The 17,753-nt window shown below is 45.1% G+C and overlaps 1 protein-coding gene across 4 annotated transcripts in view; it reads right to left on the reverse strand.

The window, feature by feature from the left end:
* Nucleotides 1-17,753, reverse strand: part of HLCS (holocarboxylase synthetase) — a 212,777-nt gene that overhangs the window by 172,110 nt on the left and 22,914 nt on the right. For 2 of the 4 annotated variants that reach the window (XM_070466967.1, XM_070466966.1), the window contains exon 2: nt 14,107-14,244. The exons of 1 other annotated variant lie outside the window; for it this stretch is intronic. In XM_070466967.1, coding sequence (XP_070323068.1) covers nt 14,107-14,244 — 138 coding nt within the window. Of the gene's footprint in view, nt 1-3,865; nt 4,006-14,106; nt 14,245-15,080; nt 16,369-17,753 lie in introns of those variants that run through there. One more of the 4 variants, XM_070466969.1, reaches the window with a different exon arrangement.

Genomic DNA, 17,753 nt, shown 5'->3' on the forward strand with positions numbered 1-17,753 from the left:
CATTGCAGGCAGATTCTTTACCGTCTGAATCACCAGGAAACAGAAAAAGTGCTCAAATAATGGCAACTGTTATTACTAGATATTATAAATCTGACTTTAAAAGCAATATTGAATATTTGGTTCGTGGTGTGTACATGCTCAGTCATGTCTGACTCTCTGTGACCCCATGGCCTATAGCCTGCGAGGCTCCTCTGCCCATGGGGTTGCCCAGGCAAGAATACTGGAGTGCGTTGCCATTTCCTCCTCCAGGGGATCTTCCTGACTCAGGTATCGAACCTGCATCTCCTCTGTCTCCTGCATTGACAGGTGAATTCTCTAACACTGGGCCACCTGGGAAGACCCACTGAATACAGTGGTCCTTCTCTAAGAAGCCATGAATAATTTCCCTACTTCCCAAAATCTTCTCAGGAATATACTGCCCCCTCTTCTGAAAAGTTTTTTTTTTTTTTTAAATGCTGGATAAATAAATTAAAAAATCATCTTAAAAGCACTGAAGAATTGACGAGATTATGAACTTCTGAGCCAAATGCCAGGATAAATCCTGAACCTACAGAGGTAAAGGAAATTCCCACAAGTCACTTCTGCCCTGAGGATACTTGCCCAACCAGGAAACGTGGGGCTTAAAAGTCAGGGTCCTACAGGCATCAAGATAGACATATAGACCAATGGAATAGAACTGAGGATATAGAAATAGATGTATATATTTGAAAGCAATTGATTTTGGACAAAGTTGCCAGACAACTCAAGGGGAATGAATAATCTTTCCAACAAATGGTGCTGGTAGAACTGGACACCCACATGCAAAGAATGAAGATGGACCCCCTATCCCAGACCATGTGTCACCAGGTATAAAAATTAACTCACGAGGAATCAAATCCTTAAATAAGAGCTAAAACTACAAAACTCTTAGAAGAAAACATAGATGTAAATCATCACAATGTTGAATCAGGCACTGGTTTCTCAGGTAAGACACCAAAAGTACAAGCAATAAAAGAAAAAAATAGATAAACTGGACTTCATCAAAATGTTTGTGCTTCAATGAACACTTTATGAAAGGACCATTCGCAAAATGGGGGAAAACATTTGCAAATCATGTAATCAATCAGTAAGAGATCTGTATCCACAATATATAAAGAATTCCCACAACTCAACAATAAAAAGACAAATATCCAATTTTAAAAATGGGCAAATAATCTGAAGAAACATTTCTCCAAAGAAAATATACAAGTGGCAACAGCACTTGAAGAGATTGTTAAAACCATTTGTCGTTCAATTCAGTTCAGTCGCTCAGTCGTGTCCAACTCTTTGCAACCCCATGAACTGCAGCACGCCAGGCCCCCCTGTCCATCACCAACTCCCGGAGTTCACCCAAACCCATGTCCATTGAGTTGATGATGCCATCCAACCATCTCATCCTCTGTTGTCCCCTTCTCCTCCCACCTTCAACCTTTCCCAGCATCAGGGTCTTTTCAAATAAGTCAGCTCTTCGCATCAGGTGGCCAAAGTATTGGAGTTTCAGCTTCAATATCAGTCTTTCCAATGAATGTTCAGGTCTGATTTCCTTTAGGATGGACTGGTTGGATCTCCTTGCAGTCCAAGGAACTCTCAAGAGTCTTCTCCAACACCACAGTTCAAAAGCATCCATTCTTCGGCTCTCAGCTTTCTTTACAGTCCAACTCTCACATCCATACATGACCACTGGAAAAACCATAGCCTTGACTAGACGGACCTTTGTTGACAAAGTAATGTCTCTGCTTTTCAATATGCCGTCTAGGTTGGCCATAACTTTCCTTCCAAGGAGTAAGCATCTTTTAATTTCATGGCTGCAATCACCATCTGCAGTGATTTTGGAGCCCAGAAAAATAAAGTCAGTCACTGTTTCCACTGCTTCCCCTAGGGAAACATAAATCCAAACCACAATGAGGGGCCTGCCTGATGGTTCAACGGTAAAGAATCTTTCTGCCAATTCAGGAGACTCAGGTTCGATCCCTGACCTGGGAAGATCCCGCATGCCACAGAGCAATTAAGCGCATGTCACAACTATTGAGCCTGAGCTCTGGAGCATGTGGCCTGCAACAACAGAAGCCACTGCAATGAAAACCCAAATGCCACAATGAGTACCCACCCCCTCCCACTCACTGCAACTAGAGAAAAGCCCTCACAGCAAAAAAGATGCAGCACAGGCAGAAAACAAAAATAAATAAAATTATTTTTTTTTATAAAAACCACAATGAGGTACTTCATCCTCTACTAGGACGGCTACAATTGAAAAGATGGAAGTAACAACTATTGAGGATGCTGAGAAATCAGAACCCTCATACCCTGCTGGTAGAACTGTAAAACAGTACACCCTCCTTAGAAAAGAGTTCATCAACTCCTCGAAAAGTCAAATACAGAGTTTCCTAATGACCCAGAAATTCCACTCCTAGAGAATAAAACTTAAGAGAACTAAAAACATATGTCTGCACACAAAACCTGTACACAGAAGTGCACAGCAGCAGTATTCATCACAGTCAAAGTGTGGAAACACCCCAAGTGTCCGCATAAGTTGTGCTAAGTCTAGGAAGCCAGTTACTAAAAGGTCACATATTGAATGATTCTGTTTATATAAAAAAATCAAAATGGAAGGATCTATAGAGTTAACAAGTAGATTAGTGGTTGCCACAGACAGGAATGCTGGGGAGTGACTAATGGGAATCAGAGAGGAATGCTGATGGGTAGGTAGTTTCTTTTGGAATATGACAATGTTCCGGAATTAGTGATGACTGTACAGCTACTAAACTGTAAACACTTTAAAAGGATGAAGTTCACACTATGTGAATTATATCTCAATTAAAAAAAAAAAAAGAGTCTGGAGTCCACCAAGGTCCAACCCTACTCCACAAAATCTTTATTCCTTACTACTTCACTTTTCTCCTTAAAAGAGAATTCAAATTAAATTTAACTTTTCTCCTTAGGCAAACAATCATTCTAAAAGCTGAGAAACCTTGTCTTAGAGGTAAAAATAATAAACACAAATCTTTATGATCAACAGGCTGAAACACATTCCTCAGTCTAGAATATCTGCAGAAAGAGAAACGGCAGAATTCTCTTCCCTCACAACTGCAGGAGTCGCAGGCTCCATCCCTGGGTGGGGAAGATCCCCTGGAAAAGGAAATGGCAACCCACTCCAGTTTGCTTCCCTGGGAAATCTCATGGACAGAGGAGCCTGGCGGGCTACAGCCCATTAGGTTGCAAAGAGTCAGACACGACTAAGCAAGTGAGCACACACACTAGACTGACTCCGCCACCTCCGCACAGGTTCGCCTGGAGGGTGGGCCTGACCCACGCAGGCTTCAGTAGAATTCTGCATTTCAAATACAACACCTTTGATCCCAGATGAAGAGTTGAAGTCTACAATCCAGACAAAGATCTAGATGATTTCCAGCTCTGAGAGTGCAGGAAGGATGTCAGCTCTGGAGAATGAGAAAATAAACCACCACCTCGGTGACAGCTGAGTTTTCTGCTGAGGGTGAATGGGAAATATGAAAAGGAGCAGTGCAAGCCCGCTGCAGGAGACTAAAAGCATCTTTGTTCTCAGCACTATGTCGGCTGAGAATGATGGGAGATGTTCAACCACTGGAGACCCAGCCCAGGATTTAGTTGTTCAGATGTTGATGTAGCAGCCTGCTTCGGGGAGCACCAGCACGGAGCTGGAACGCAAAGTAGGCACTTGGTGTAAAAGGAGCCAACAATCGAATCCTCACACCCTGCAGGAGAGCTACAGGAGGTAAACATATCAAGGGGAAGGACAGGAAATGGCCAGAGAACAATATACACACTCATCCCGGATCAAGTTTCTAAACGCAGCCAGCTGTTTCCTCACCTAAATGCGTTTCCTTTTTCTAGGAACCTGGTCCGTGAGCCACAGACCATGCAAACTCCTCCAGCGGCACCATGGCCCCATCAAAGCAAAGCCACACGGTCACTAAATGCAAACAGTCCGCTTTCCTTTTGCACTTTGAGCTGGAGACAAAGAGGCAGAGAAAGAAAAGGGAAGGCAAGTCAAAGGCTTACTCCCAAAGATCAAAGCCAAGGAAGCCCCCGTCAGCCCAAAACAAAGGGATTTCCTCGCCCGTGCAGAAAGCCCTTCCGAAACCCAAGCTTGCAACTTGAGGCTACGATGATCACAGCAAAGGCAGTGATGTGTCTGCTCCATTCAGTTCAGTTCAGTCGCTCAGTCGTGTCCAACTCTTTGCAACCCCATGGACTGCACCATGCCAGGCCTCCCTGTCCATCACCAACTCCCAGAGCTTGCTCAAACTCATATCCATTGAGTCGGTGATGCCATCCAACCATCTCATCCTCTGTCATCCCCTTCTCCTCCTGCCTTCAATCTTTCCCAGCATCAGGGTCTTTTTCAATGAGTCAGTTCTTCCCAACAGGTGGCCAAAGTATTGGGAGTTTCAGCCTCAGCATCAGTCCTTCCAATGAATATTCAGGACTGATCTCCTTTAGGATGGATTGGCTGGATCTCCTTGCAGTCCAAGGGACTCTCAAGAGTCTTCTCCAACACCACAGTTCAAAAGCATCAGTTCTTCGGCTCTCAGCTTTATAGTCCGACTCTCACATCTGTACATGACTACTGGAAAAACCATAGCTTTGACTAGACGGACCTTTGGTGGCAAAGTAATGCCTCTGCTCCACTCACCTCAACACAAATGTGCACACGGCAGGGGGCCCGGGGCCCAAGGGCGCTGGTTTAAACCCTCTTCAGTGAGTTGCCCTTCCCAAGGCTGCCTGCAGCGGGTGCTGAGCCGAGGCACTGCGGCTAATGAGTGGATGGGAACCTTAACAACTAGTCAGGTGACGGTTAACCTTATGTGCCAACTGGGCTGGGCCACAGTATCTGGATATTTGTCCAAACATTTCAGAGGTGACTGTGAAGATATTTTTCAGACGTGGTCAACATTTTAAATGATTTCACTTCGAGTAAAGCAAAGCATCCTCCTGTAACACAGGTGAGCCTCGTCTAATAAGCTGAAGGCCCTACAAGAAAAAGACTGCAGTTCCCGGAGGAAGAGGGAATTCTGCCTCCAGACTGCCTTCACTCAAAGTGCAACATCTATCTTCTAGGAGTTTCCAGCCTCTGGACTGCCCTGCAGATTTGGGACTCGCCAGACTCCACAACTGGGCTTCCCCAGTGGCTGAGGAGTAAAGAATTCACCTGTAATGCAGGAGACGTGGGTTCGATCCCTGGGTGGGGACGATCCCCTGGGGAAGGAAATGGCAACCCACTCCAGTATTCTTGCCTGGAAAAAAATCCCATGGACAGGGGAGCCTGGCGGGCTACAGTCCAAGGGGTCAATGCATAAGCACAGACTCCACAATCACGTAAGCCATTTCCTTAAAATAAACCTCTTTCTGTCTGTCTTTCTCTCCCTTCCCCCACTGCTTCTCCATCTCCCTCCCTCCCTATATATGTATGTGTAATGTGCGCACGCACACAGGCACACACACACACACGCACACGCACGCACACACACACACACACACACACACACACACACCCATTCTGTTTCACAAGAGAACCCACATAAATACAAGTCACCATTAGTGAGCCTGGGTAAGATCAACGTCACTGCCTCGACACTGCTAATTTTTTGGCTCTCGTTTCTCTTCTCCCAAATCAGTGTAATTACATGTTAGGTTTTTTAAACATCTAGCAATGAACTGATTGGAAAAGGGCTAGATACACAAAGATGTGAAGATCTGAAACCATGACAGTCAGGGGAAGAGGTTATTTCCCACTTTCAGTTGTTCTCAGTGCCTTTTGGGTTTGGGAACAGAAAGGATACAGCAGGACTATAGAATTCGTTTTCACTCTCTATTTAACAAGGTACTATGATGTATGGTGCTTTTAAAAGAAGGGGATTGGAAACCCAAGTTAACAGCATATGATAAGTCCACCCACAAGAAGCAACAGTTGAAATGATAAAGTGACCCTGATGAGACTTAAGACGGATCTGCAAAACCATAACCAACCAGAAAATTCAGTGAAAAGGGTGGTCTAGGTGTTCTAATTTTCTGAGTAAATGACAGCTAATCAGAAAATAATAGAAATACCCTTGTTGTTATAACTGTTTTTTTTTGTTTTTTTTTTTTTGACCACACCACACAGCATGCAGGATCTCAGTTCCCTCATCAGGGGTCAAACCTACACCCCATGCAGTGAAAGGCCAGAGCCTTAACCACTGGACCGCCAGGAAAGTCCCTGTCATAACCGTTTTCTATGATGTATGTTATTTAAAAGCCCAATAAGCCTGTGAGGCCCAGCGTCTACAGGGTACTGTATTAGCAGCCACAGTTTTTCACTTTATATCCCTGTCCAACCCCATGTTGGTAAGCCAAGGAAGAACAGAAGTTTTAACAGATATCCCAAGTGTTGTGGTTAGCCACTGCTGCATAACAAATAACCCCAAAATTTCACAGCTTGCACTAATCATCTATTGCGCTCACAAATCTCAATCTGGGCAGAGCTTGACAAGGACAGCGCAATTCTGCTCCACATGGCATCAGTCAGGGTGGTTCCACTGGGCCTGGAAGATCCACATCCAAGGGGGTTCCCAACACAGCTGGCGAGCTGAGACTGCCTGCCAGCTAGGACTGTCCACAGAGGGCCTCAGTTCTTCACAGGAAACTCGCCTCAGGGCAGCTTGAGCTTCCTTCACAGCATGGGAGCTGGGTTCCAAGAACCCAGGCGAAAGCTGTAAGGTTTCTTATGATCTAGCCTTGGAGGCCCCAGAATGTCTCTTCCACCACATCCCTTGAGGCAGACAAATCACTAAAGTCAGCCTGGATTCAAGGGAGGGGTATAAAATTCCACCTGTCCTTAAGAGGAAGGAGTCTGCAGCCACCTTAAACCAAAATCTACGACACGGGGTTTCGGCCAGCTCTCTCACGCCTCCGCTCCGTGCGGGAATGGCATGTCCTGAGACGGCCGTGCTCTCTCTGCCTGGTCCCCACACGGGAAAGAAGCCTGAAGCAGACCCAGTGTGCCAGAGCAATCAGAGACCTGCTCAGCCTCAAGCGTGACATGAGCAGAAAATGAAGATTTGCTGTCAGAAGCCACCGAAATTCTGAGGTCACCTGTTCACTCCAGCCAAGCTGACTATAACAGTGTGCAACACTGCATTCTTTAAAATAGGGGCCCCTCTACCAGCCCCTCCTGCCATATTCCCCGCCTCCAGAAATGACCCACCATCCACCCAAAAATCCATCATCAGCTCCTAAAAAAGCTCCTAAATCTGTCTCCACACCTCTCCTCCCTGCTGCCAATACTCTGCAAGGTTCACCTCTCTTCCCACACAGGGTACAATCCATTCCAGGTTTGCCTCCCCCGGATCCAGTCTCCAATCTGCCTGCATTATGATCTTTAACATAAGAATCTGCTCATTCTGCTTTAAAGAAGAAAAAGAAATGTTTTAGCCTGCTGTCCACAGGATAAAGTCCAAATTCCCAATTAGTGCATATAAACCTTTATAATCCATGTACCCTATGTATTTGCCATACTATTAAAGAACATTTAATTCTGGTACATAGAAAACCAGAAAAACAAACAGAATTTCATAGATACGCTATCAGTCTCTTTTAAGATGTGCTTAAAAACAAGCAAGACAAAAGGAACATGTGTGCTAAACACTGATAAAAAGAACAAAACAGAAGACAGTATTGCTCCCAGGCAGAAAATCAAGGATGGACCAAGTAAATCCTAGATAATAGTAAGACACGGATCTGCCACCTCCCAATTGACAGTTAAAAAGCGAAAGTGAAAGTCACTCAGTTGTGGCTAAGTCACTTGAGTCGTGACCAACTCTTTGTGACCCCATGGACTGTAGTCCGCCAGGCTCCTCTGTCCATGGGATTCTCCAGGCAAGAATGCTGGAGTGGGTTGCCATGCCCTCCTCCAGGGGCTCAACCCAACCCAGGGATCGAGCCTCGGTGTCTACATGGCAGGCAGATTCTTTACCATCTAAGCCACCAGGGGAGCCCCAGTTGACAGTTATGTCATCCCTAAATCAGCCACCTGTTAGGGTTCCATGCACATTCTGCCTAGAAACAGGCAAAACACGCGGCTTCTCTGCAGGTCACTGGTAAGCCGTAGCTCTCCCAGACACCCTGACGTCCTGAATCTCCCCAACAGAGCAAGCGTGTGCTGGCCACAGGCAGCCTCCCCCCGCAGAGTCCCTGTGACCGTAATCTTAAAGGACAGCCAATGCAGCAGACAGAGGTAGGATGTGTGAACCCTGCCTAGCTCAGGATTCAGGCGTAGAGTCCTTCCACCCCTCAGGAGCCCCATTCCAAGTGTTAACAGAACCCAGAACTGTTTCTTACTTATATTTTGAATTGATTTAATAGACTGTGCAATTTGAGCATCTTAACTTGGTCTGAGAGCCTCTCTATTCTGTGACCACTGGGTAATGAATGACCACTGGGTACTGTGACCATTTGGTAATGTTGGTAATGTTTGGTAACGTTCTGGAAAGCTATCACTGCATCGAGGTAATCTGATGCACCACAGGGTCACAGAATGAGTTGGACATGACTTAGCAACTAAACAACAGTAACAATGCTCCAGCCGCATCTTTCCGCTGGCCCTCTCCTGAGCCACTCTGGCAACTCATGTTAATTAGACTCACTGGGACTTCCCTTCTGGTCAGGGGTTAAAGACTTTGCCTTCTAATGCAGGGGACCTGGGCTCGATCCATCGTCGGGAAACTATAATAAGATCCCTCGTGCCATGAGAGCTTCCCCGGTGGCGCAGCTGACAACGAACCCGCCTGCAATGCAGAAGACCCTGGTTTGATCCTTGGGTCCAGACGATCCACTGGAGAAGGGATAGGCTAACCACTCCAGTGTTCCTGGGCCTCCCTCGTGGCCAGATGGTAAAGAATCGGCCTGCGATGCAGGATACCTGGGTTCGCTCCCTGGGCTGGGAAGATCCCCTGGAGAAGGGAACGGCCACCTACAGCAGTATTCTTGCCTGGAGAATTCCATGGACAGAGGAGCCTGGCAGGAAATACTCCATGCGGGTCTGAAAGAGTCAGTCACGACTGAGCGACTTTCACTTCATTTTGTGCCGTGAAGCAACCAAGCTAACACACTGCAATGAACAGCCAGTGCAGCCAAAAGCAAATTTAAAAATTGCTTTAATTAGACTCCAATTGTCCCAGGTACAAACGCTCTGAGTGCTTCTGCACCTGCCTAGGAAGCCCTTTCCTCCTTCTTCACCTAATTCCTATTTTGCCTTAAAACTCAGCTGTTGCCCCCACCCTGAAAGTCCTTCCCGACATCACCTCATTTGGATGGGTTCACCATCTCCCCCACACTTGCTTTCCCAGAGCACTTATCACAATGGACTTTAATCGTTCATTTACTTAGCTATCTTCTCCCCCATCCATAAGATGACTGTGACTGTCATCACTGAATCCATTATTTTCCTTTAACTCTTTATTGAATTTGTTACAATATTGCTTCTGTTTTACATTTTGGTTTTTTGGCCACAAGGCATAGGGGATCTTAGCTCCCAGACCAGGGACTGAATCCACACTCCCTGCATTGCAAGGCAAGTCTTAACCACTGGGTCACCAGGGAAGTCCCTCTGAATGTGCCCTTCATCTTCAAATGACATACATCCAGCCCTAGAATATAATCTGGCACGTAACAGGCACTCAGCAGCCCTTGGATGAACGGATGGATGGATGGATGGATGGATGGATGAAGGCCTTTATAGAATGCAAAGAACATGAGTGAATTTTTTGCAACAAAAAAACTGTGTAAGTTCTTTGGGTCATCGACTTGTACTAAACAGGACTGATAATATAAGTACAGAAGACCCTGAAAATTGAGCTAAATTTGCCATGACCCATTGGTATCTCTTATGGCACCTACAAAATAACTAGGACTACTGTTCAATAAATATCTTAGTGAAAGAATGACTAAGTGAAAATATGAATGTGTGAATGCTACAGTTTTTAAACTGAATTCCTGAAATTCATTTATTTGTTGTCGGGGGGTGGGGGGAGGGGGTCTGCAGAATGACCACAAAGGAGATATTCAAAATCCGAAAAGATGGCATTTTCAATAGCTGAAGGAGTGGTACTGTCCTAAAAATAGGAAAGGATTTTATCAAGTTCAACAGTCTTTCCTCAATAACATATTTGCTATTAAATATCTTAGGATCCTATCAAATTCAAATGACTTGAGACTTAGGTGAAATACATAGACTAATGAACACCCCCAAGCTGTAAAATCCCATTGAGCAATACACCTGAATGGGAACAGCAGACTTAGAAGACAGAGACCTTTGAAATCAACTCCTTTTTAAGATCTGAAGCCCAGTTTACAAAACAGAGCTGTGTAAGTTCTTTGGGTTGTCGACTCTTGGGTCATCTGTGTAACAAATAGCCATGGTGCTCCAAAATATGGCTCTAGACAGCTCTAGCTCCTGGTTGCAAAATCCACTAAACTCTCTGATCACAAATAAGATGACTTAACCGGAGAGTACCTCTGGTGGACAGGCATCCTTTCGCCCCCAGAATTAAGTAACCACCGGGACATTCTAGTGTTGGTGGTCCAGTAGTTGAGAATCCGCCTGCCAATGCAGAAGGCACAAGCTCGATTCTTGGTCTGGGAACTAAAACCCCACATGCTGCAGGGCAACTAAGCCCGTGCACCCCACAACTACTGAGCCCAAGCACCCTGGAACCCATGGTCCATAACAAGAGAAGCCACCTCAGTGAGGAGCCCTCGCCCCCGGCCACCCCCCCACCGCGGCTAGAAAATAGCCGCCACTCGCCACAACTAGAGAAAAGCTCAAACACAGCCAAAAGTATATAATTTATTTAAAAATTGTACAAGCTCTGTAGGTGATTTGAGGAGAAGCGCGTGACAACCCACTCGAGTATTCTTGCCTGGAGAATCCCCACGGACTGAGGAGCCTGGCAGGCCACAGTCCATGGGGTCATGAAGAGTCGATCACGACGAGTGACTAAACACAGCACAGGTGATTTAAAAAAAGAAAAAGCATTAAGTAACAGCCCCGAGGAGAGATCTTAAATCGCCCTTAGAAGGTAACCTAAACGGGAGCGCTGCGGCAGAAACGTTCATCATCTCCCAACATCTAGTCTTTCTTTCTCCCTGGAGTAACAGAACTCCAGGTCTTCACGGAAGCCACGGCTGCCCAGCTACGGACTGCAATTCTCCACCTCCCTGCAGCTGAGAGAAGCGACACGTGATGGGAAGCTCCTGGATCACAGCCTCAAAGAGGAAGCACGCTGGTCCCCACCTTTCCCTGTCTTTCCCTATTCTGAGGGCTGGAATGTGGATCAGGTGAGGGGGTGGGGTGGGGTAGGAGGATGGCAGAGGGGAGGCAGCCTAGCAACAGGGCAGAAAGGGGCTGGGTCCCGGGTGGCCTTCCAGAGCAGGACCTTCTCCCTCAGATGCAGGCTGGGCATCACTTGTTACCACAGCGTAGCTTGGACCTTGGGCTACCCTGGCGGCTCAGACTGTAAAGACTCTGCCTGCGATGTGGGAGACCTAGGCTCAACCCCTGGGTCGGGAAGATCCCCTGGAGGAGGGCATGGCAACCCACTCCAGTGTTCTTGCCTGGAGAATCCCATGGACAGAGGAGCCTGGTGGGCTACAGTCCCTGGGGTGGCAAAGAGTCGGACACGACTGAGCGATTTGCACAACAACCTTTGTGACTTTCACACCTTATGTAATACAGTAACCACATTCCTTAAGCTGCTACGTGGATAGAGATACACATTAGGCAACAATGATTCAGGAAAATGAGAGCAGAGCAGTCACAATTTTATGTTAGAAAAGGAATCTGTGCATATTTGATATTTTTCATAGTTGCAATATTTTAGAAATTTTGGCACAGATTTTAAGTTGAAATCTTACTAGATATATACAACATTAGAATACATAAGAAAACTTCAGGGACTTCCCTGGTGGTCCAGTAGTTAAGACTTCGCCTTTCAATGCAGGAGGGCAGGTTCTATCCCTGGACGGGGACTAAGATCCCATATCCCTTGGGGCCAAGAGATCAAAACATGAAACAGAAGCAATATTACAACACATTCAATAAAGACTCTAAAAATGGTTCACGTCAAAAAACAAAACTTTAACCTTTAATCATATAACTTCAATTTTCTTCTCTTTAAAAATGATCATAATATCTTATAAAATTGTAAGTACTAGAGGTAATATATATAAAACACCGAGCAGGGGCTCAATAAATGGTATGATTATTATTGTAAGTATATATAGAGTTTAATAAACAGTAGGAACTGGCAGAAGGAAATGGCAGCCCACTCCAGTATTCTTGCCTAGAGAATCCCAGGGACAGGGGAGCCTGTTGGACTGCCGTCTATGGGGTCGCACAGAGTCGGACACGATTGAAGTGACTTAGCAGCAGCAGCAGGAACTGGCAGGAGAAAAATGTCATGTCCTAGCACACTAGGTTACTGTCAGACCACCTGCAAAACTCTAAATCCCTCCTGAGCCCCAAATAGAAGAGAGATTCCTGCTTTCCTTTACTTTTACCTATCTCCTAACTCTTACTTCCATCCACCTTGAGTTCTAGTCAAGTCTAGTCTATTTCCAGTCTTATTTCTTCCTTTTCATTCATCCCAACACAATGTCTTCAAGACAGTGGTGTAAGATGGAGGTCCAGTGGCCATGGCCGTCTTCAGCAAAATGCCTCCTGGATCATTCATGCCACAGGCAAGAAGCATACGATGGGTGAGTGAGAGCAGAAAGGATTCACCCCAGACACCAGGAGAAGCAGCCTATAAGGGGGTGGGGACTGGGGGGTTAAGGAGTTAGGGGCAGGCATCTACAAGCCTGAGAGGTGACAGCTCCCAGGAGAAGGCATCCATTGAGAGCGTACACCAGAGGGCATCCCCACTGGGTGTGTGTCCAGAAAGATGACAGGCCATCCCGAGGAAAACCCACAAAGGAGACCCGCGATACGATGATGCCATTTTCAGATTCAACAAAAAGATAATGGAGAGGAGAATGCAATGAGGAGGAATGGAAGGGAAGGAGTAAAAGCTGGGACACACGAGGAGTGGATTTAGCCGAAAGAAAAGAAAGAAAGAAAGAAATTAGCAGAACTGGTCACTGAATGGCAGGAAAGAGGCAGGAGGAGGGGAAAGGACCCACAGGCTGGGGTGTTCATCTGAGATTTTCTTTTTTTCCCAGGAGAGAAATACAAACCACCAGTTTGGGACACGTTACTGAGTTTGAAGTGCCTTCAGAATACTGAGGGTGAGATGTCCAGTACACAGTGGTAGAAATGAACTGATTTCGGCAGCAAGAAGCTGTGGGGCTGGACTAGATGATCTAGGGAGAGACCTCGGTGTTGCTGCCCAGTAACATACAACAAACCAGAACACAACGTAAACACAAGTAGCACTTTTTTTTTTTGGCTGTACCATGAAGCATGTACGATTTTAGTTCCCCAACTAGGGACCTCAGTGCCCCCTACAGTAGAAGCTTGGGGTCTTAACCACTGAACCACCTGGGAAGTCCCAAAACTCAGATAGATAGATAGATAGATAGATAGATAGATAGATAGATAGATGTATTTGGATATATATGTATTTGGCTGCACAGATTCTTAGTTCCATAACCAGGGATCCAACCTGGGCCCCAGCAGTAAAAGCGCTGGGTCCAAACCACTGGACCAGCAGGGTCATTACTAATATATTTTTATCTAACCGAAAATGGGGCTTCCCTGATAGCTCAGTTGGTAAAGAATCTGCCTGCAATGCAGGAGACCCAGGTTTGACACCTGGATTGGGAAGATCCCCTGGAGAAGGAAATGGCAACCCATTCCAGTATTCTTGCCTAGAGAATTCCAGGGACAGAGGAGCCTGGTGGGCTACAGCCCATGGGGTCACAAAGAGTCAGATAACGACTGAGCGACTAACACTTTCACTTTCAACCCAAAATATCCAAAAAGAAAGCAAATCACGAAAGCCAAGAAAGAGCACTCATGTAAAATAACAAATTTAGTTTTGGTAATGGTCGACAAAGGACAAACATGGTACTCACAGTTTCCGAAGAGGATGCCGGTCTCTGTAAATTCTCACCTTGCACCCAAATGCTCTCTGTCACAAATGCGATGTGCTCTGCTTCAAGTATAAAAGGAGAAACCAGGAACAGGGCCCATTTGTTTAAGTCATCAATGGACTGGATGGAGGGAAAGAGACACGGTTCAATAGAGGATTCAACATGACTTCAAAAACAACTGTCCCTTATATTAACATCTAGGACATCCTCGCCTCTGTAATTCCAGGTGGCATCTACATAAGGCCATCCGATGCTCTCCTATACACTGCATTAACTCACATGTTTTTGTTGAGCTGAAACTGAAAGTTGCTCAGTCATGTACAACTCTTTGCGACCCCATGGACTACACAGTCCATGGGATTCTCCAAGCCATAATACAGGAGTGGGTAGCCTTTCTCTTCTCCAGGGGATCTCCCCAACCCAGGGATAGAACCCAGGTCTCCCACATTGCAGGTGGATTTTTTACCAGCTGAGTCACAAGGGAAACCCAAGAATACTGGAGTGGGTAGCCTATCCCTTCTCCAGGGGATCTTCCTGACCCAGAAATCGAACCAGGGTCTCCTGCATTGCAGGTGGATTCTTTACCAACTGAGCTATTAGAGAAGCCCAGTTGTTGAGCTTTGACTATATAAATAGCTGCAAAATCCTATGGACAGAGGAGCCTGGCAGGCCACAGTCCAAGGGGTCGCAAAAGAGTTGGACACGACTTAGCGACTAAACAACATGAACAACATCCTCCAATGACCCATGACAGCTTTCACTTCTTTTGTTACTTGTTAGGGCTTTCCTGTTAGCTCAGTCGGTAAAGAATCTGCCTGCAATGCAGGAGGCCAGGGTTCATCCAAGCAATTAATTCTGAAGCTTATTCCCACCATTTCTTACTGCCGAGAACATGCAGTTTTCCAAATTACTATTTGGAAGTACATTTGAAGGTGAGGTGGCTCAGAAGCACATGCCTGTCAGCAGAAGCTTGTTACTGACAGATGCCCAAAGAGCTGTTCTTCCATCTCCTCCACCCATGACAGCATCAAGATCAGTTAGCAGGTCGGCTGTGATCACTGACTTCTGCTCGCCCCTTGAAATCTCTCTAGAAAGACTGTACATCAAATTTTAAAGGCTTTAAAACAAGACACATCCAGAGCAGAAAAAAGCTGAAAGCTAAAGCTGCAAGACGGGAGCCTTCTCATCATCAGTTCAGTTCAGTTCAGTCGCTCAGTCGTGTCCGACTCTTTGCGACCCCATGAATCACAGCACGCCACGCCTCCCTGTCCATCATCACCCACCCCCAAAAAGGGCATTTGGGTCAAGATCCATAGGCTTGCTTGTCAGTTCAAACCTGCCCTTGATGAGAAGATGAGAAAGTTATTTTCACAGGGCCTAGTAACCTGGCACAAAGCAGAAGCTTAATAAATATGTGTTGAACCAATCAGTGAATGAAAATGAGACAGAATAACTCCTTCTGTGGGTAAATGTAATTATTTGATGATAGTTAAAAACAAAAGCCAGGCTGTAGGAACTTGCCTGGTGGTCCAGTGGTTAGGAATCCATCTGCCGATGCAGAGGACAAGCGTCTGAGCCCTGGTCTGGGAAGATCCCACATGCCTTGAGGCAACCAAGCCGTGCACCACAACCACTGAAGCCCACACACCTTAGAACCCGCGCTATGCAGCAAGACAGGCCACCGCAACTAGAGTGGCCCCCACTCACTGAATCTGAGGCGCAGCCCCCGCTCACTGCAGCGGTAGAAAGCCCGAACAGCAATGAAGACTCAGTGCAGCCAAAAATAAGCAATACTTTTGAAAAAGAGCAAAATAATTTAAAAGACTGTCCACTTTACCCAGAGAAAATATGTACATTAAACAAAAAGCTTCAAAGTTCCAGTTTGTATAAACCATCTTTGGTGATACTTAATTCTTGCGGGACCTTTGATTACATAAACATACACATATGGTACTTATGCATCTGATTTTAAGTATATAAAATATGGAGACCGCAAAGGCATAAGATTCAGTTCTGTAAAGTTACTTCGGCCCAGGGAGACTGACAATAAGGTATCCACTGAACCAAATCATCAGTCCCACGGTATTTTCAGTCTTAAAATAACAGTAGCTAACCACAAATAGCCAAACTTCCCAATTGCAGGTTTCAAAAACAGCTTAATTAAATCCAACAACCACTACTTCATTCAGTGAAACACTGAATAACTATTACAGGTCAAGCTGCTAAGTTAAACAGACCCAATTTCTAGGGAACAAAAGATAAAAACTGGACATAATGGAAAATAATTTTAAAAAGAATATTTATATATATATTCATGATATAAATATATCATATATATAAAACTGAATCACTTTGCTTTACAGCAGAAATTAACACAACATTGTATATCACCTATACTTCAATTTTTTTTCTTATACTTCAATTTTAAAAAATGAAAAAAAAAAAAAACTGAGGACTTCCCCTGTAGTCGAGTGGCTAAGACTCCACACTCCCAATGCAGGCGGCCCAGGTTCCATCCCTGGTATGGGAACTAGATCCCACATGCTGAAACTAAGGATCCCACATACCATAAAGAAGATCAAAGATCCCATGCGCTGCAACTAAGACCCAGCACAGCCAAAATAAATAATTTTTTAATGAAAAAAATAAACATCACAATAAAAAAAAGATAAAAACTGGAATTTCATATTTGAATTTGAATTTCATATTTGAAAGGCAACTTAAAGTCTAAGAGGATACAGAGCTAACTGGTCACATCTAGTGTGGACGAGGGGACATCTCTGTGACATAGTGATTTCTGGGCAAAGCTCTAAGAGGGACAACAAGTTACAAAAACCCAAAAGCCCAAAACCAGTTTAACCCAGGTACACCTAAACCCAGCTAGAGCAGTAAGCAAGGGCTGAAAAGCCTTAGTTAACAGTTATCAAAGTTAACAGAAGCCCAATAAAGTCACGGAGTTGTGCAAAAGTAAAACTGTCTCCCATTTCTCACTATTTTTGGATGTTCAAAATTTCTACTCTAAAGTTTTAAGTAAATGAATCCAGTTTGGAAACCACTACTATAAAAGAAGGGCTTCCCAGCTGGCTCAGCAGTAAAGTATCTGCCTGCAATGCAGGAGACGCAGGTTTGATACCTGGGTCAGGAAGATGGCAACCCACTCCAGTATTCTTGCCTGGGAAATCCCATGGACAGAGAAGCCTGGCCAGCTATGGTCCAAGAGGTGGCAAAGAGTCAGACATGACTTAGAAGCTTAACAACAACAAACAGAAAAATCCACCCTTGGATTTTTCATTTTATCATCTTTCTCAATCAGGATTCCTTAAAAGAATTATGCCTTCCTTCCCTCAGGAATCTACTGAATGTAATGAATGAACATCTAGGCGATATCAGAATCACTCATATTCTGTTATATAGTATATTAACAAGAATGGGTATTTTTTATTTGTAGCAGCAAAGTACAACGGCATACCTAAGCATAACCCCAACAAAATGTTCAAACCTGGGATAAGAGTTTAATTTCCTCACGCTTTTACACACACAAAGAAAACCTCATATTTTAATGCCGAGAGTGATCCAACTTTTCACAAGGAAGAGCAAAGAGCAAGAAACCATTAAAAGCGTAACACTTT

The sequence above is a fragment of the Odocoileus virginianus genome, chromosome 4 (genome assembly GCF_023699985.2).
Source record: "Odocoileus virginianus isolate 20LAN1187 ecotype Illinois chromosome 4, Ovbor_1.2, whole genome shotgun sequence".
In the NCBI taxonomy this organism is placed as follows: Eukaryota; Metazoa; Chordata; class Mammalia; order Artiodactyla; family Cervidae; genus Odocoileus; species Odocoileus virginianus.